Source organism: Palaemon carinicauda, chromosome 26, assembly GCF_036898095.1.
Source record: "Palaemon carinicauda isolate YSFRI2023 chromosome 26, ASM3689809v2, whole genome shotgun sequence".
In the NCBI taxonomy this organism is placed as follows: Eukaryota; Metazoa; Arthropoda; class Malacostraca; order Decapoda; family Palaemonidae; genus Palaemon; species Palaemon carinicauda.
The window spans coordinates 78,996,240-79,017,158 of NC_090750.1; the positions used below are offsets into that span (position 1 = coordinate 78,996,240).

A 20,919-nucleotide genomic window follows, 5' to 3' on the forward strand; every position below is an offset into this window, starting at 1 on the left:
AAAGGCCCTCGCAAGGTTTGCCCATCGCGTCCGGGGAAACACGGTAGCACTCAGGTGCGACAACTCCACCGTGGTGGCATACATAAAGAAGCAAGTAGGATTGAGATCAAGGGGGTTGTGCAACCTCACGTCTCAAATACTGGAATGGGCCGAAAAGGAACACATCAGCCTCACAGCCAGGTTCATTCCGGGAAAAGGAACGTTCTAGCCGACGGCCTCGGCAGGACAGGGCAAGTAGTGGGGTCGGAGTGGTCCCTACACCCACAGGTAGCCCAGAAGGTCCTCCAGAGGTGGAGCTCACCGGTGATAGACCTTTTCGCCACGGGGTTCAACGCACAATTCCCCGTGTTCTGTTCCCCGGTGCCAGACCCAGCAACAGAGTTCGAAGATGACTCCCAACACTCGTGGGACGGATTCGACGTACAGTATATGCCTTCCATCCCTTCGGGATTCTCAGGCAGGTTCTCAACAGGATCAGGCAACCAATAGATACAAGGTTGATTTTGGTAGCGCCCTGGTGGCCGGAGAGAGAGCTTTTTGCAGACCTACAAGACCTGGCTATCCTTCCTCCGTGGCCTCTGCCGGTAAGAGAAGCTCGGCTACACCAGCCCCACTTCCAAAGGTTTCACGAAAACCCCCAGTGCCTTCAGCTACACGCGTGGAGGTTATCGGGCATCTACTAAGGAAGGAAGGATACTCGAAGAGGACAGCCTTGAGGATGTCTGATTATCTTAGGAAATCCTTGGTCAGTGTTTTCCAGGCCAAGTGGGCCACATTCGTGAAGTGGTATGCGGTTCAGAACCTGAGGCCCCTGGATGCATCTGTCCACAGGATTGCAGGCTTCCTGGTCTACCTAAGGCTAAGGGACTACCTAGAGGTTTTCTATTCCAGCCATCAAAGGGGCCGAGCAGCACTGGGACAAGTATTTCCACTCAGAGGCATTGACCAGGTGGGCCTCTCATCAGTTTTCCATTCTCATCAGTAGTGTCGAGCAATCTTGTTACCCTTGCGCCTCTCGGGTCCCGCAGTGGGACGTGGCTTAGGTTCTCAAGGTTTGGTCTAGGCCACCCTTTGAACCTCTCAAAGTTATCCTGGATAAAGACCTCACCCTCAAGGCAGTGTTCTTACTAGCTCTGGCCTCGGAGGGTGAATGAGCTCCATGACTTGTCGTTTGCAGTCTCACACTCGAAAGGGTCGAAGGACCTGGCCTTTTAGTTTCTGCCTGTTTTGGTGGCCAAAACACAGAACCCAGCCATCGTAGACTCAAGGTTTGAAGGATTCTCGATCCCGGCGTTCCCTCACTCAGACAGCCCGGAAGACTTGTTCCTGTGCCCAGTGAGAACTATCAGGAAGTACCTTAACAGGACGGCCAGACTTTGGCCGGGCATCAAAAGTCTGTTTGTTCCTCAGGCCCAGTGTAGAAAGCAGTGTCTAAGTACACTGTCTCCTTCTGGCTTTGACAAGTCATAAAAGGGCTTATGACAGTGAGGGGTCGGCAGTCCCTGGCAAGACACGACCCCATGACATTAGGGGGCTTAGCACCTCCCTGGAATTCGACAAGAACATGACAGTAGGTCAAATCATGAGGGCGGGCACATGGTCCAGGCAGTCCACCTTTACGTCCCACTACCTGAAAGACTATGAGGAAGTCCCTGGACTCCTTCCCTATCGGACCAGTCATTTCCGCCCTTCGGGGGGAGTAATTGCAAGCGACACAAGTTTCCGCTTTACTCCCCCCTTTTTCCTTACTACCCTTTTTGCCCCTTTTCCTTTCCCTCCTCCCATGTGAGAGATGGATGTTGTAGAAGACCATGTCCGGATTATGCATAAAGGTGACTTCAATCAAGTAGGCTTTTGCGTGCTTCACCCGACTCTCCTACCCTGGACCTAGCCTCCTATCTAGGTCCCGTATCACGTACCAGTATGGCGGGTCGTCCTGTAAGTCCACTCCCGCCCCCTAAAGTGTAAGTCTCCTAAGAAAGTAGTTCAAGGTAAGTACTCCGTGTTGGAACAAATCACAAATTTGAAGTAATTTGTATTTTTCCTAACAGTACTTACCTCGAACTACTTTCGGGTTATTGCCCGCCCATCCTGCCCCGGGTGCATTATAGGAGATTGAATGGTATTTTCACATTTGTTTACTGACGAGTCAGACCTAGCAGCACACACTCGTGAGCTGACCCAGGGTAGCCTCGGGGCGAGTATCCATCCACTACGGGGCGACCCAACAAGGGAAGCGGAGATAGGGGGAACTACGCAAAATTCTTGGTTGGATAGGGAGGAGATCCCAGATACTCCTAAGAAAGTAGTTCGAGGTAAGTACTGTTAGGAAAAATACAAATTACTTAAAATTTGGGATTTTTCCTAATGATACAAACCTTAGCTATTTATACAAACTTGCCCTCCAGCCCTATCCCCCTTGAAGTCCTACCTCCAAGCAAAGTGAGCTAAATCACAGGTGTGTGAGTGGGACCGGTAGCAAGCTACCCCCCCCCCCCCCCCCTAACTAGCAGTGCGGGTAGTTAACCCTCGCTAAACTTTAATGGTTCGTCATTTCATCCACGCCGAAAGTAATACCCTTAATAAATAGCTAAGGTTTGTATCGTTAGGAAAAATACAAATTATCTACGAATTTTTCATGTTAGCTGAGAGATGTAAATTATATGATGTACAGTACTCCACAACTGTTGTGTAATTTATTTTTTTTTTATTTTCTATTGCAGGTGAAACATCGTCTGAAAGGTAAAACCGTCTGGACATGTTGTTATCGTCCAAAGAAAAAGCCATATTGTGATGTCCGTGTCGAACAGCACTTGAGTTATGGAACGTTTGAAGTGAAGGGAACACATATTCATTCTCCAAAGTCAGCGGAATTTGCAAGGAGCTATATTGACTCACTAGTAAGTAATTTCTTCTTCACTGAATTGTTTTTAGAAAAAAATTATACCTTATGATGTTTTCTGATTTTGTATAACTGTATGCTTATGTTTTAAGATTTTTTCAGCAGTTTGGAACAAAATGAATATGGTAATTGTAAAGGTGATAGGAGGGTCACACACAGCATAAATAAATGTGGAATGTGAGAAGGGATTGGAAGTAAAGATAGGAGAATAAATTAATAGATATTTCAACATTTATTAAAGATGAAAAAGTCTTTTCACTGAGATGTATTTAAGACCCTTTGCTCTTATGGAAAAGAGGTAACAATGCAAAAAACAGGTGAGCATAAACTGTTCTCTCACTGGCTTTACATTTTGATTTATTCTTTTCTGAAGCGAAGGATTGACTAGATGCGATTTTCTTTTGCTTCCATTATTTTTCGCAATGGTAGTACTGTTCTGTATACTGCTCACGTCCTTTTCTTGGAATATTTGAGGTACAGCATGTCTCCAAAGTTTGTGCAAGCTAGATTTTGGTCTTAATTCAAAGTAAATATGATCTATTTTATCACCTAAAATAGATCCTTATTTTGAATGCATCTATTTTAGAAAACTCTCTGTGCTCCATACTCATCTCTAGTCTCTTGTAAGAGGATCTTGTAAATGATTATTAATGTTTAGCTGAAACTTCAACTAAAGATTGATAAACTAAACATAAAAATATAGAAAGTCTTATTATGGGCTCAGGCTCTATTTTATTTTTTTGTGGGGGGCTCCCCTTCTGCTGTCTCCATTCTTTTCAGGCTACATCATTCCTGTGGGTCAAGTTAGTAGTAATTCGGGTATTCAAGGTGTTTAGGCTTCATAATTTAATTCTTGAACTTAGATCAGTGTTTTCTGGTTTGTTAGATAATAGTCTTGGAAATATTGAATATATTATGAATTAGAGAACCCACATTGGTGCTTCACATTTGCTTAAAATTCCTCCTTGTTCCTACACAAATACAAACCTTTGTCCCTTAATAGGAGTATGCTTTCAGGAAAGCTGGACATGGCTTTTAAAATTAATAACGGGTAGTGGCTATTGCGGATGCCCACCCTACGAACCACTGAGCAGTCGCTTTGTTTTCAGCCGCTAGAACGCATAGACGTACCTCCGGCATCCTCATCTGAGCTTCAATCCATTGCTCGTTCCTTTAGATAAATGTGTTGGCAAATAGTTGTGTGCAAGGAATATTAAAGAAGAATGGATTTACTGTTGTTTCCTGATAATAGCAGCTTTGCTAGTTGTCTGTGCAAAACTGTGTATATCCACATTCTTATTCTTATTGGACATTATTCATGTGTACTTTTTATTCCTTCTCTGGTGTGGCCTTCTGACAACTGCAACGGCGTAGCCCTTAAGAGGTTTAAAAGTCTTTGCTGCTACCTCTAGAAGAAGAATATTTCATCAAATAATCTCTCCCATGGTAACTAGAGCCTCTGTTCTTGTGCGAGTACCGAGAGTTGTCCTAGAGTGAGAAGAAACATCATTGCATATAACACTAGGGAATTAGTCTGGATACTGTGTATGTGTGTTCACACACCTTTTAACTGTGGTAATTTGTGAAAGTGGTCAAAATGAGACTACTTGACAAATGTGTTGGTTGGAAGGAAGACAAGAAAATCATTATGGATTGTGAGACTATTCCCAATGAATCTATTGTAGCTCAACATAAACTGGCGGTGGCAAATTTTAGGCTTTATGCTGAAAGCAGTAAGGTAAAGAAAAGCTAGCCAGGAGAAGGCAAGAAAATCCAGAAGTAAAGTGGAAAGGGTCAAAGAAGAGAGGTATGTAAATGTCTCCTAAAGAGATTTGGTATGCTATGAAAGAAATTATTTTACCAGCAGATGCTTAGATGTATGAGAAGACAAGTGTTGAGCAACAACACTTTAATTTTGTAAACCCTTACCACTGCAAGGACTTATTATTATTAAACTACGCAGCCATTCCTTTTCAAACCATGAGCAATGTAATTTGCAAAGGGAAGAAAGCTTGGAAACCTTACCTCTGCATTGGAACATTTTCATAACATTCTTTATAACTCATGCAAATCCTGCAGGTGAGGTGATTTCTAACAAAATTGGAAAGGTAAGCACCAGCAATCCATGAGAACTACAAATTTTGATAGGGTCACTACGAAAGACTATCAGATGAACGGGAATCAAACAAGATTAAACAAATTGGCCTTAACCCCTTCAGCCTTGCTACGTATACATTTTTTACCATACAGTTAAAAAGAAAAGCAACCTATATGTCAACGTAATTTTTTGTTCCTAACCAAGCAAAGCTGTTTTTATACATTAGGAGGGGTATAAGGCAAGGTATTGTTTACCACAGTTGCCAAAGCTCCACTGACTATTAATTTCCGCAAATAACTATCTGATGGATGTTGTGACATCATCTTCATATGGGGTATGGTGAGGGCTTTCTTGAATACATAGCCAGTGTTCCTCAAGCAATCATTTTTTAAGGATTACCATAGTTTTGTGTAAACATTGTGAATTAAAGTTCTAAACAATTTTATAATTTTTTTTTGTCCCAGTTCACATTTTTTTTTTTGTGCATGGGTGATGATAGTGCTTCTGAATTAGGGTGTGAGTACCTACCAGATAGTTCTGATGAGGATAACAGTGATAGTGATAATAGTTACTTATGTTATTATTATATTATTTTTTCTATTATCATGTTATTATTGTCTGCAAGTGAATGTTGATATACTGGTGATCGAAGGGAGTTCTCAAGCGGTATGCTGGCATAAGTTGCAGTGCAACAGAGAAGTAGCTAAGGGGTTAAAACCGGAATTGGTATAATAGACACCCCCAAACACAAATGCTTGAAGGGACTTGATTATTTAACATGTTCGGATTGTATTTATTACTAATGGTGTAAGTGATACTGCTGAAATATGTACTAATTTTATCATCAAATAAAGAGAACAGCTGTGTTCTTCCTTGATCAGGTTGGTTTTTTATTCACAAAAAAAGATTTTCATATCGTCTCTCCAATCGGGGAGCCTATTTTAGTCTAAAATTTCTGCAATGATAAATCTGGTTGCCTAACAGAAGTTTTGCAACTGCCAACACAACTATTAGCACCTCCATACCCTCTTTCTCGGCTTCTATTTCTACCAAGAATCGTGGTCCTTCAAGCTCTATAAGGTTTTGTATGGCAACAAGAAAGCAATGTCCTAGAGGAGCATGTGGGCATAATAGGAGAGGTCAATGACTATCTTCATAAGTTCTGATTAGGAGGAAGGTTAACTCACTACCACTGAAATTTGGAGTGTCTAAATCGAGAGCTTTGGGCTCTTTCAGTAATTGACGATAGGTATTGTATTCCTCTACACTCTAAACTCCCAATATCAACAGTATCTGTTCCCAAGCTATGAAAACAACCCTTTGAAATCATAGGCCTTGTATAGAAAAACAGCTTATACTGTATAGGAAGTCCTTAGATTTCAACAATAGATTGTTTTCAGTAACAAAATCTTATTGGGGGTGGAGACTGTCCTAACCAAACTTTTTATCGATACACCTTCCACAGTGTTAGTGGTTGTAACGAAGGTAGATTGGATGTTCACAATCGATATGACAAATTCCTACCATATACTTCCGCATAGAAGACGATCTTGAAATTTGTCCCTGAAAATAAGGGGTTGTCTTATAAAACTGATATGAAAATCATACCTTGAATTCCAAGTGATGTTTATTGGTAGGCTAGCCTAGGCCTAGGTACTATAATTGATGATAAAGTTACCAAACCATGTGAACCTTGCATATTATTAGCATTACAGCAGTTCATGATAGATACCTATTAGAGAAAATATTCCATATCAACAAAAAAATTAACCTATCTTCATGAGTCCAGCAGATAAAATGTAAACATCCAGCTGTGGTTATATTCCCAGCAACCTTTATCTTTCTCTTTCCTTTCTGTAATTTTAATGGTAGCATTAATGAAGATAGTAATAAAATTTAGCTCTTCCGACACAAATACAAACCTTTTCGCTCTTTACAGTGGATGTTATTTCGGCAAATAAAAGCCAAAAGACATTTTATTATTATTATTACAAGCTAGGCTATAACCCTAGTTGAAAAAGCAAGGTATAGCTACTCGCTACTAGTTAGGGGTTGGTAGACCAACTACCCCGCTTACACACACACCGCACCTGTGAAATGCCTTCACTTTTTATTTTGGCTCTCTCTCTCTCTCTCTCTCTCTCTCTCTCTCTCTCTCTCTCTCTCTCTCTCTCTCTCTCTCTCTCTCTCTCTCTCTCTCTTTTTTGACTTTATGTTTCTGCTCGTTAGTACTCCGTTGAAGGGCAAATGAGTAGAACAATGATCAACTGACCCTCAGACAACCCGTAGGTGCGGACATCGTTGCTTCCCTTAGCAAAGCAACAGCGTTCTCCACTGGAGGAGTCCCTTTTGAAGCAGTTACTCCTTTCCCTGAGGCTTTTGGGTCTTCCCATTAAGGAATGATTTGTTGAGGAGCTGCGGACAGGAACACAGCAGAAGGGCACACCTGCGTCCCCAGGGAAGACTTAGGTCTCCCCCTTAAAGATTCTGAAGGCCATAGGTCCAATGAACCTCCTGTGTCTCTGCAAGCAGTAGTCTCGGCTCCTTCTCTTGTTGGTGCTACTTCAGTAATTAGACTTAGAGCAATTGCTGATGAGTACCCGTCGGGCTTTCCTTTCGATTAGAACCCAGACACTGACTTTGGTCACGTTTCACAGCTCGTAGCTTAGGATGGCCACCCTCAGTCCGAGTCTTCTCCGCAGGCTGAGGGTATTAAAGTTTGCTACTCCGAGCACCTCCTTTAGCCGATGAATGCCCTTCACGTCCAAGAGTACGACACCTCTGTCCAGATGGTCCTGCTGACTGCCTCTCATTCCCCCAAGACCCAACAAATCTTGTTAGCTTTCCTTTCTAGGTCTTTACTACAGATGGTGATGCCTGCCGACCACTTGAAGTTAACGCCTCTCCCATCTATGGGTGTTGTAGGCGCAACAAAGCCCATGGAGTTTTATGAGGCCAGCCCCCTTCAGGACCTGTGCTTTAGGTTTCTGCCTCTCACGAGGAAGAACCTGCTTGCATAAGGCAGAGAAGTCAAGTTGGCTTTTGCTTCAAGTACCTACACTCTACTTTGGTAGTCCGTACTTTCCATCTACAGGTACAACTCTAGCCAACTTTTTAGAGCACACTTCGCTACTGTCTACAGCATTCGCCTTGCAACGTTCAAAAGTGTTCTCCTCGCTAGCATTTACATCGCCAAAGTTTAGCTTACTATTGCTCACCTCACCAGCGGTTGCCTCGCCTATGTTTGCCTTGCTGTGGCTCATCTTACCACCAGTCGCCTTGCCAACATTTGCTTTGCTATTGCTCGCCTCATCAATGTTCGACAGCACTCTCCAGCTTTCATCATGCCAATGTTCTACTTCACTTGCCAGCACTCGCTTCACAAAATGAGTTTGCAAGACCTTAACAACCTCATCTACGAACCTGACTAATGTTTGGGTTCTTTGTATGCCTAGGATAATCCTACCATGCAAAGCTATTCATTTTTATTAGAGAAAGCCTACCCGACACTAAGGAAAGGTGTGCCGGGAAATCTCTTCTCTGCTGAGATCTGCGCAACTACAGGTGCTTGCTAACTATTACTGGTACTAATGAAGTACCATGTCTTGGACATAGTCATTTATTTGCTTCCAGCACTCCTTGTCTTTAACCATTTGTGTCACTTAATTTGGTATATAATTACCCTCTAAGATAATACCCTCATAATAAATGGTAAATGGATGACATGAGCTACGTGTACTTTGGTTGAGCATGAGCGCTCGCCGATACGATTGCCATACCTCGCCAGGAAGGTAGAGGCCTAGAATACTACGATGAGTCTCCTTAGACAAACCCTCAAGGGATATTGTTGCAATTTAAGATACCTGCCTAGCGACTGCTTGCGGCAGCCGCATGCCACCATTGTGCCCCAGGACACAACGAGTCTCGCTAGACGTATATCTATCTAGCTATTGCCGTACATAGGAATGCTTTCTGATCGCTTGAAATAAGTTTAGATGCATTCACCTAGCCTCTCAGTTATCACTTAATGGTTCTCCCTCACAATTGGTGATAACTGAGAGGTGAGGTGAATGCATCTAACCTTATTTCAAAAGATGAATTTTACATACAAGCCGTGCTGAGTAAGAATGTCACAAAAATTCAAACAAAATAATTCATGAACAGGCAGGCTTAAACAGGTTATCAGTACTAAGGGAGAGCAATATTTAAAAAAAACAGAAATACCGTTATAGTGTACGAGTGTGTGAAACACGTGCAGTACACTTCTTACCGCTTACTGCCAGAAAGTTTCATTCCTTTGTTAAAGACATGCATTTAGTGAAGTGATAGAAAATGGGAAAATTTTAACATTTTATAGGTAAGTCGATTAAACTGAGCTTCTGAAGAAGAAGCAGTATAAACATTAGGTGAGTATAGAAATAAATTTTGTTAACAAAAATTTTTTAAACTAAAATTAATTTCTTCTATCCTTCCTTCAAATGTTAATAATTCTCCTGACACATTTAGATGAGGTGATACTTTAGGCTCAAGTTGTAACTTCCAATAATCTTAGTCATGCATATAGTTGGTTTTTTCCCAAGACCCCCTTTCCTCCTCTCACCTCTCGATATTGCAGCCTAGTGAGGTATATTGGTCTCATGAGTCGATAATGTTACATGAGAGCAAGAAAGAAGTATTAAATTTTTTATTTGCATTTTAAGGTCATGAAGTAGACACTTGTGAATCAATAGTACATTATTCTAGGTATTGTAATTGGAAATATTTTTTTATTAGAAATACTGCATTTTTTCTTTACTTCAATCTGAGAAAAATGTCCACTGTAGTATACACTGAACTTTTCTCTTGGTTTATGTTAAGTAATCATGTCTCATTTTCATTACAGGTGAAGAAAAAATCGAAGACAGATTTCACAAGTAATCCAAAGGAGTTAATAACAGAAATTCTTGACGAAAATGTTGATTTGAATACCACTGGATATGATTTTAATGTAGATTACCTAATCCGAAAATTTAATAGAGTTCGCCATACGTTGAAGCAAAAGAATCCTACAATTGGTGTAGTAAAGGTAAAGTAAGCCTTTTTTTTTTTGTACTGTATACTGTACCTTATAGAATGATTTTTAGATCCTACTGATTTACAGTAGGTAAGATCCAGAATGGTATGAACAAGCATCTCGAAAACATTTTGAAGGGAATCTTGAAATATTAGGAGAAAAGGCTTTTATACGTATCATCATCATTAATATCCTTACTTCAAGGTTGAACTAAATCAAATGAAAATTATGTCAAGAGAGCATAACGAAAATAGGAAATAAGGACAAGAGTAAACTAGATGTGTAGTAAAAAAGGGAGTTCATATCTGATAAGAGTTTACAGTCAGCCTTTGATATTTGTCGGGGTTAGGAAGACAAGAAGCAAGAATCCACGAATACTTGCTGCCCTAGGTTGGGTGAACTGATAACCTACCAACTCTGTCTATTGTCTACGCGTGGTTGACTAACCCACTAAGTAAACCAACTTTATTTCCTAAGGGCACCAGTCACCTTTTGAGATACTACCGCTAGAGTTATTGAATCCTTTGACTGGCCAGACAGTACTAAATTGGATCCATCTCTCTGGCTACGGCTCATTTTTTCTTTGCTTACACATATATTGAAAAGTCTGGCCTACTCTTTACATTTCTCTTGTATCCTCACACACCTGACAACACAGATTTCAAAACAATTCTTCTGCGTTCAAGGGGCTAACTACTGCAACGTAAGTTTTTAGTGGCTACTCTCCTCATGTTAAAGGTAGAAGAGAGACTGACTATGGTAAGCAGCTCTTCCAGAAGGCCACTCCAAAATAAAACTATTGTTCTCTAATCTTGGGTAGTGGCATAGCCTGTGTACCATGGTCTTCCACTGTCATAAGTTAGTTATATTGCATGAGGTACATTCAGGCATGCTATTCTATCATGTTTCTATTCCTTTGTTGTTTTTTTACAGTAAACATTTTTATTTTTATTGTTGGAGGCAGCATGAGGAAGGGCAGTGAATGGTGGAATGAAGGAGTGAAGGTAAAAGTGAAAGAGAAAAGGAGGGCTTTTGAAGAATGGCTGCAGAGTAATAGTATAGAGAAGTATGAAAAATATAAAGAGAAAAATGTGGAAGTAAAGTGCAAGGTACGTGAGGCAAAGAGGGCAGCTGACCTGAGGTGGGGTCAGGGATTGGGTCATTCATATGAAGAGAATAAGAAGAAGTTTTGGAAAGAAGTGAAGAGAATAAGAAAGGCTGGCTCAAGAATTGAAGAGACAGTGAAAGATGGAAATGGAAGGTTGTTAAAAGGAGAGGAGGCAAGGAAAAGATGGGCGGAATATTTTGAAAGTTTACTGAATGTTGAGGATAATAGGGAGGCAGATATAATTGCTGTTGCAGGTGTTGAGGTGCCAGTGATGGGAGATGAGAATGAGAGAGAGATTACAACAGATGAAGTGAGGAGAGCATTAGATGAAACGAGAGTAGGAAAAGCATCTGGTATGGATGGTGTGAGAGCTGAGATGTTGAAGGAGGGGGGTGTGACTGTACTTGAATGGTTGGTGAGATTGTTTAATACGTGTTTTGTGTTGTCAATGGTACCAGTAGATTGGGTTTGTGCATGTATTGTACCTCTATATAATGGTAAGGGAGATGTGCATGAGTGTTGTAATTCAAGAGGTATTAGTTTGTTAAGCGTAGTTGGAAAAGTGTATGGTAGAGTAATGATTAATAGGATCAAGGATAAAACAGAGAATGCAATCTTAGAAATACAGGGGGGTTTTAGAAGAGGTAGGGGTTGTATGAATCAGATTTTTACAGTTAGGCAGATATGCGAGAAATATTTAGCATAAGGTAAGGAGGTGTATGTTGCGTTTATGGATCTGGAGAAAGCGTATGATAGAGTTGATAGGGAAGCAATGTGGAATGTGATGAGGTTATATGGAGTTGGTGGAAGGTTGTTGCAAGCAGTGAAAAGTTTCTACAAAGGTAGTAAAGCATGTGTTAGGATAGGAAATGAAGTGAGTGATTGGTTTCCAGTGAGAGTGGGGCTGAGACAGGGATGTGTGATGTCGCCGGGGTTGTTTAACTTGTATGTTGATGGAGTGGTGAGAGAGGTGAATGCTCGAGTGCTTGGACGAGGATTAAAACTGGTAGACGAGAATGACCATGATTGGGAGATAAATCAGTTTTTGTTTGCGGATGATACTGTACTGGTTGCAGACACAGAAGAGAAGCTTGGACGATTAGTGACAGAATTTGGAAGAGTGTGTGAGAGAAGGAAGTTGAGAGTTAATGTGGGTAAGAGTAAGGTTATGAGATGTACGAGAAGGGAAGGTGGTGCAAGGTTGAATGTCATGTTGAATGGAGAGTTACTTGAGGAGGTGGATCAGTTTAAGTACTTGGGGTCTGTTGTTGCAGCAAATGGTGGAGTGGAAGCAGATGTACGTCAGAGAGTGAATGAAGGTTGCAAAGTGTTGGGGGCAGTTAAGGGAGTAGTAAAAAATAGAGGGTTGGGCATGAATGTAAAGAGAGTTCTATATGAGAAAGTGATTGTACCAACTGTGATGTATGGATCGGAGTTGTGGGGAATGAAAGTGATGGAGAGACATAAATTGAATGTGTTTGAGATGAAGTGTCTGAGGAGTATGGCTGGTGTATCTCGAGTAGATAGGGTTAGGAATGAAGTGGTGAGAGTGAGAACAGGTGTAAGAAATGAGTTAGCAGCTAGAGTGGATATGAATGTGTTGAGGTGGTTTGGCCATGTTGAGAGAATGGAAAATGGCTGTCTGCTAAAGAAGGTGATGAATGCAAGAGTTGATGGGAGAAGTACGAGAGGAAGGCCAAGGTTTGGGTGGATGGATGGAGTGAAGGAAGCTCTGGGTGATAGGAGGATAGATGTGAGCGAGGCAAGAGAGCGTGCTAGAAATAGAAATGAATTGCGAGCGATTGTGACGCAGTTCCGGTAGGGCCTGCTGCTGCCTCCGATGCCTTAGATGACCGCGGAGGTAGCAGCAGTAGGGGATTCAGCATTATGAAGCTTCATCTGTGGTGGATAATGTGGGAGGGTGGGCTGTGACACCCTAGCAGTACCAGCTGAACTCGGTTGAGTCCCTTGTTAGGCTGGGAGGAACGTAGAGAGTAGAGGTCCCCTTTTTGTTTTTGTTTCTTTGTTGATGTCGGCTACCCCCCCAAAATTGGGGGAAGTGCCTTGGTATATGTAGTTTATTAATTTCCTTGCTTCCTTTCCTCACTGGTGTCTTTTTCGAAGCTCTTGGGCTCATAGCATCTTGCTTTTCCAACTAGGGTTGTAGCTTAGCTTGTAATAATAATGATATTGTTTATTCTTGGTTATCACAGTATAAGTATTGTGTCGGTGTATGAACACATTTCTGTCACTGTACATAAATATGTACTGTTCATATGTATGTAAAGTATACAGTAAGACTACAATACACATAACATGAGTCATTGCCACACACATACAGTACATGAATAATGTAACAACAAAACACTTTTTCCTATCTAATAACCCTCTGATACTGTAGTGTGTATTACTGTAATATATGTACAGTACTATCACTACAGTACAGCTTAATTATCTAATGTAACACTCATTAGTGTTCACTGTTTTTGGTAGGTTGACACACTCCCAGTGCGTGTAGCCTATAAATACATAACTACTGTAAAGTATGGTATTTTGTATATAGTGCTGTACAGTGGTTAACATAACCATAACATTAATGCACAATGAATACACTTAGGACTTCAAAAATTAAAAGAAAAGGTATCAGTATAGCACCAATAATCTTTTACGTACCATGACTGTTTGGCGCGTTGGGTAGCCTAATGTACATATGAGACTTCATACTAAAATCACTGTTATCACACTGGATATGTACAGGTTTTTACATCACAATGTGATTTTGCACAAAGGGGACTGAAGTGGGAGATGCACACGCAAGGAGAGACGATACGAGACTGAGGCCTTGTTAGCGAGAGATGGGATGCTGTGCTGTGGAGAGAGGGAGGTGGCGTGAGGCATACCTGGTGTAAAGGAGGTCGATCGGTTTGAAATTGTCTGCCCATGAGAGTACTTATTGCGAAACCGTGTAGACATGATTTATTATTCTATAGGTTCTACGATTCGGTGTATCGCAAATGACCAAATCTGGAAAGGTAGAACCCGCTAATATTGAGGGTTGACTGTATTCCTAAAGCTGTGAGATTAAATAATAACCTTCAGAAAGTGGCTCTATCATCAATAATATCTGGAAAGTGTGAGCCCAGGACCTATAGTAATTCAAGCTGGTAATGGCTTAAGGCTTGATCCACAATATACGGTTGGTCACGTTCTGCTCTTACTCTACTCTCGGTACTGGCAGTTTCACGTGTCAAGTTTGCTCTCGGTCCGCTCTCAGTCCCATCAGTGCCTTGGCAAAATAATGAAATATAAGTAAACCAGTAATGATAATAATGATGATAAACAAGCATAATTGTATATGAATATTGTTTCCTGAGACTAGGGAATACATTTCTGTGGTGGACATTAGCCTGTAAGGACAGTGAGACAAGCATCACCAAGATCAACTGATACTTTATTCGAATGTGCACGGAAGTATATTACAAGGTGCGGACGGAAAGGTAGGATGACGTTGGCGCCAAATCAGATTGAAGTGCCCGCCAAAATATATGTGTTTTCTTACACTTACAAATATATGAATTATGGGTTAACAGAAACATGTTATGAAACGATACATATATCAAAATGTAGCTCTGGTAGAGCGGAATATATATACATAGGAAACCACAGTGTGGCGAAGAGAGAATTTAAATAAATAAGTAGTTTGTTGATTTTCTGGACGACGAAGGGATCGGTGTCCTTACAAGCCCATTGTTATACATATTGAAGTGGATATTCAACAATTGACCATATACTGTACATGTAATTAACCAAGTAATGGATAAATCAACAGGATATGACAAACTACTATGTATGTCATTTATAGACTATGAGAAAGCTTTTGATTCTGTCAAAACTTCAGCAGTAATGAAAGCCCTTCAAAGACATGGGAAAGATGAATACCGTTTAGTAAGACTAGGAAATACATTTCCGCGGTGGACGTTATCCTATTATTATACATACAGTATTGCATTTCTTGCCTTCGAAACCCAGCTGCTTGCTTACTTCCATCCAGCTTCATCTTTTCACCACAAAACTATAGTATAGCAAAGTCAGGTCTTATAGTTGGGGTTTGCTTTTCACTAATTCTATCAACATATCATTTGCAACTACAAAATCAAAGTAGTTTTTTTAGATTAATTTTGCTCAGTTTGTGCCCATGTATTGCCATTATATCAGTCATAAATAAAAGGAACAAAATTTTTCTTATAATTTCAATACCTTTTGCATGATCCTGCTGTCGTATTTTCTTTTGATTATTCATGGTTTCATAGAACAAAAGATAACATTGGTTGCGTATATGAAAGCAAAATCACGCCTTGAATGGAGCAGGAGTTGCATGACCACGGGAACTAGGTTTACATTGGTGTTCACTGTCTGCTCTTGCTCCAGTAAAAATGTCTTTTGAAAGAACCGTTACAGGAGCGAGAGTGGAGTGTTAGGGTAGGGGACAATAGCACCAATGTGAATGCTTCCATTTAAGTTCATGTAACAATTGTTACATAGTTGGACCTGTGCTGCAGTGAGAGCGGAGGGTAACCAGTCCCATAGTATGGATCAACCCTACTTCCTTCACTAAGCTACCTTCATGACCTCACAGAATTACAACATGGCTATTGTTATTTTGCCTGGTTGCATTAAATTCTCCCCACTTCTTTCAAATGTTCTCTTTCTACCCACAGCCCCTTATGGTTGAGATCTTAATCTTCATTGATGCCCTATATTCATTATTGTATGGGAATTCCTCTTAGCTATTTTGTTTCTATTATTGGTATCTGCTGCATTCCACTTTTCATCATGCGATACCAGCTTACTTATAATCAGCCTTTACATCTTCAAACCACCGGATATGAAAAGTCCAAATTAAAGTCGCAATGTTTTCCAGTCTCATGTTGTCAAAATTTCCTTTACTTAGTACTGATGCACTATACTGCATGTTATTTACCAGTTTTCTAATCATTTATTTATATTTCCAGCAGGCAATTGTATTTTTTCTTCACTGCCTTTTCAAATCCAGCTCCAAAATTTAGTGTTTTGCCTAGGTAACAGAAATGCTTTACCACTTTCAAGGCTTGTCCTTACAAAGTAATGTTGTCCTCTATATCTTGACAATTTGGTGTTTCCTGATTTTTGCTGTCCAAAATCCCTATTTCCGCCTAAATTTTCCGATCCTGTGGGTGAGTGTGTTATTTTCGTTAAGTGTAATAGTATGTATTTATATCTGTATTGCATTCACTCTTATACTACTTCCTAAATTCATGCAATTTGTTCCCCAGCTGAACTTTTGTTTGCATCCTTTCCAGGAACTCTAATTTTGACCTACTACTCATAATACTGTAAAGGTGTTTCAATAAATCTTCCCCCAGAAATCATTGCATTCTATTTTAAGTTATTAGGGCTGGATAATCACCCTTTTTAATAATAACAAGCTATCTATCTACCATGGAACTTCCCCCAATTTTGGCGGGTAACCAAAAAAAAAAAAAGAAAAAAAAATAGGATTTATCCTCTTCGTTCCTCCCAGCCTAGTGAGGGATTCAGCCGAGTTTGGTTTGTACCGCTAGGGTGCCAAAGCCCACCCTCCCCTGTTTTCCACCACAGTAAAAGGTTCATATGTCAAATCCCGTACTGCTGCTAACTTAGCGGTCACCAAGCCAAACAGATGAAGTAGGAGGGTCTATCGGAACTGTGTCACAATCACTCGCCACTCGTTCCTGTTTTTAGCGCGCTCTTCTGCCCCTCTCACGTCTATCCTCCCATTACCTAGAGCATTCTTCACTCCATCCATCCCCCCAAACCTTGGCCTTCCTCTTGTACTTCTCCCATCAACTCTTGCATTCATCACCTTCAGCAGACAGCCATTTTCCATCCTCTACATGGCCAAACCACCTCAATACATTCATATCCTCTCTAGCTGCTAATTCATATTGTACACATGTTCTCACCCTCACTACTGTACCCTGTAATCAAAATACTCCAGCCATACTCCTTAGACACTTCATCTCAAACTCATTCAATTTCTGTCTCTCCGCCACTTTCATCCCTCAACAACTCTAATCCATACATCCCAGTTGATACAATCATTTTCTCATACAAAACTCCCTGTACATTTATTCCTAACCCTCTATTCTTTACCACTTCCTTCACTGCTCCCAACACTTTACATCCTTCATTCACACTCTGACGTACATCTTCCTCTCCACCATTTGCAGCAACAACAGACCCCAAGTACAATACTTAAGATGATCTACTTCCTCGAGTAACTTTCCTTTTAACATGACATTCAGTCTAGGACCACCCTTCCTTCTCATGCATCTCATAACCTTACTCTCACCACATTACCTCTCAACTTCCAAACTTTGTTACTAATCAGCCCAGCTTCTCCTCCTAGTCTGCAACCAATAAAGTATCATCCGCAAACAACAATTGATTCACCTCCCACTCACGATCACTCTCATCTATCAGTTTCAATTCATGACCAAGCACTCCAGCATTCACCTGTTTTACAACTCCATCAACATGCACATCCCTGTCTCGGGCCCACTCTCACTGGAAACCACTCACTCTATTCATTTCCTATCCTAACACATGCTTTACTGCCTATGTATAAACTCTTCTGCTTGCAACAACCTTCCACCAATCCCATATAACCTCATCACGTTCCTCATCACTTATCCTATCAACTCTATTATAAGCTTTCATAAGCTCTTTATTAATAATGATACTTGAATGCAAGTTTACCAATGATAAAGTTAGGAGATAACTTTGCCATATTGTATAATGTCCCTGCCCTTGACCCCCATGGTGCCCCCAGGAACAGTCACTATCTAGTTATGAAAGTTATATTTTGTTTGTCATCATCAGCGATTGTTCCTCGGAAAATTTTTTCCTTTCGTCAGTGTTAGATAATGCGTCTTATTCAAAAGTAAATTCTTAAGATCTTGACAGCACACGCTGTGCTAGTTATAAAAGACATTGTAAAGTATGTTTATGAAAAAAAATTTGAATAATTGTAATTTGATTCAACGCACACACGCACTGAAAGATTTAGAACTAATACATAGCATCTGTGCTGAAATGCAATATAACCTATTTTGTCTTCTACATAAGTCATTCTGGGAGTGAGTATGCAAACTAAAATGATTGTATCCATTATCCCAAATTGTTGATCCCTGTGAAATTACCATCATTGTTAGTTAAGTTGTTAAAAAGATATGCATTGTTAATGTGCCTAATTTTACTTTTTATCTTTTCAGATGAGATACATTCCAAAAGATTTCCTCCAAGAAGATATTATTTTTAAAGATAATCGATATATGATCTTCTCAACCAAAAAACAATTCGAGCTGTTGTCAAGAAGTGACCGTTGGTACATAGATATTACCCAAAAATTTGTTAGTAGTCCATTTGAGTACCTGATGTCCATCAGTGCTTACGTATTGGTGAAAGATTCAGGCGATATTGTTATGCTGAAACCCCTCGTCTTCATTCTCTTATCTCGTGCAGAGAGGGAAGATTTCAGAAAGGTAATTCAGGGTTTTAATTTTTTAGTATTTTCCTCTCGAGGTTACTGAATTAGTGATGAAAACGGTAAAGATTTTTTTACTTCTAGTTAACTGAAGAACTGTAATTTTACTTTAATTATAGAATACACTAAAGCATGATATATTCTCATCTGTACATTTTTCTGGGCAAATTATATGTTTTTGTAGTATTTATTATCTCTGGCATATTGTGCATATTTTGGCATAATCATAACATAAAAATTGTGAATACATGATTGACCAGACAAAAAAATAAGAGTAATCATTATTATTATTATTATTATTGTTACTATTATTATTATTATTATTATTGTTATTACTTGCTAAGCTACAACCCTAGTTGAAAAAGCAAGATGCTATAAGCCCAGGGGCTCCAATGGGAAAAATAGCCCAGCGAGGAAAGGAAACAAGAAAAAAATAGAATATTCAAGAATAGTAACATCCAAATAAATATTTCCTATATAAACAATAAAAACTTCAACAAAACAAGAGGCAGAGAAATAAGATAGAATAGTGTGCCCGAGTGTACCCTCAAACAAGAGATCTCTAACTCAAGACAGTGGAAGACCATGGTACAGAGGCTATGGCACTACCCAAGACTAGAGAACAATGGTTTGATTTTGGAGTGTTTCTCCTAGAAGAGCTGCTTACCTTAGCTAAAGAGTCTCTTCTACCCTTACCTAGAGGAAAATGGCTACTGAACAATAACAGTGCAGTAACCCCTTGGTTGAAGAAGGAAATATTTGATTTAGAATACCATATCATGAATAAGAAAATGATAATTTGTTCCTCAGGAAATCATAGAAAATAGTGGAATTACTGTACTGTATGTAGGATACTAAAAGATAGTTTTCCCTGGGTTGCATACAGGATGCACTTGCAAATAGACTTTTTAACAATAGAACAAATTGTTTTCAATAAAAAACTAATTGAAATGTGAAAAACTATTGTTGTTCTCAACCAAAAATGCAATAATCGGGAGTTTTCAAAATTCCAAGCCAGTTTCAGTACCCATTGTACTGTATATTCTCTTTTTTTTTTTTTTTTTTTTTTTTTTTTTTTTTTTTTTTTTTTTTTTTTTTTTTTTTTTTTTCAAATCTCAATTGCGATTTGGTAAACACCCCTTAATCTCTATGTATGAATTCTGTAGCTTATGAACTTTATTCTAAAGCTTAATTTGTTAGTGACAATTTCAAAGTTAATTTTTTAAGTTGGTCAGGGCACCAGCCACTCGTTGAGATACTACCGCCAGAGATTTGTTGGGTCTGTCTCTCTGGTTACGGCTCATTTTCCCTTTGCCTACTCCTGCACTGAATAGTCTATTCTTTCCACATTCTCCTCTGTCCTCATACACCTAACAACACTGAGATTACTAAACAATTCTTCTGCGCTCAGTGGGTTAATTACTGCACCGTAGTTGTTTGCAAGCTACTTTCCTCTTGATAAGGGTAGAAGAGACTCTTTAGCTATTGGTAAGCAGCTCGTCTAGGAGAAGGATACTCCAAAATCAAACCATTGTTCTTTAGTCTTGGGTAGTGCTCTAGCCTCTGTACCATGGTCTTCCACTGTCTTGGGCTAGAGTTCCCTTGCTTGAGGGAACACTCGAGCACACTATTCTATCTTATTTCTCTTCCTTTTGTTTTTTTAATTTTTAAAGTTTATATGTGAAAGATTTATTCTAATGTTGTTACTATTCTTATTTATTTATTTCCTTATTTCCTTACCTCACTGGGCCAATTTACCTGTTGGAGCCCCTTGGCTTATAGCGTCTTGCTTTTCCAACTAGGGTTGTAGCTTAGCAAGTACATATAATAATAATGATAATGATAATAGTACATATAATAATAATGATAATGATGATAATAATAATTTGTAAATAGTGGGGCATAAAATGGAAACATCTGTAATTATTCCAAAGGTAAAGGGAAACATTAAATGATATTAAATTATGAAGAGAAATGTATTACAGTATATAAAATAGTTTTAAAGGTATTAGGCTTTAAGATTGTTTGATAGTTTTCATTTACTCACCAAACGAATGTGTTTTTCTGATGTGTGATTCGCGTGTGTCATGTACTGTAAATAAACAGAATTTTGTAACTATTTTCGTGATACTTTCTTGTTCTATCTTTCATACTAAGTGTAAATTGTAGCCATTTTTTTCTATGTTGCTGTCTT

General features: G+C 39.6%; 1 protein-coding gene across 5 annotated transcripts in view; it reads left to right on the plus strand.

The window, feature by feature from the left end:
* Nucleotides 1-20,919, plus strand: part of LOC137619616 (transcription factor IIIA-like) — a 169,589-nt gene that overhangs the window by 46,701 nt on the left and 101,969 nt on the right. For 4 of the 5 annotated variants that reach the window (XM_068349804.1, XM_068349802.1, XM_068349805.1 and 1 more), the window contains 3 exons: nucleotides 2,724-2,900; nucleotides 9,883-10,065; nucleotides 18,454-18,723. The exons of the other annotated variant lie outside the window; for it this stretch is intronic. In XM_068349804.1, coding sequence (XP_068205905.1) covers nucleotides 2,724-2,900; nucleotides 9,883-10,065; nucleotides 18,454-18,723 — 630 coding nt within the window. The remainder of the gene's footprint in view (nucleotides 1-2,723; nucleotides 2,901-9,882; nucleotides 10,066-18,453; nucleotides 18,724-20,919) is intronic. 5 annotated transcript variants of the gene reach the window in all.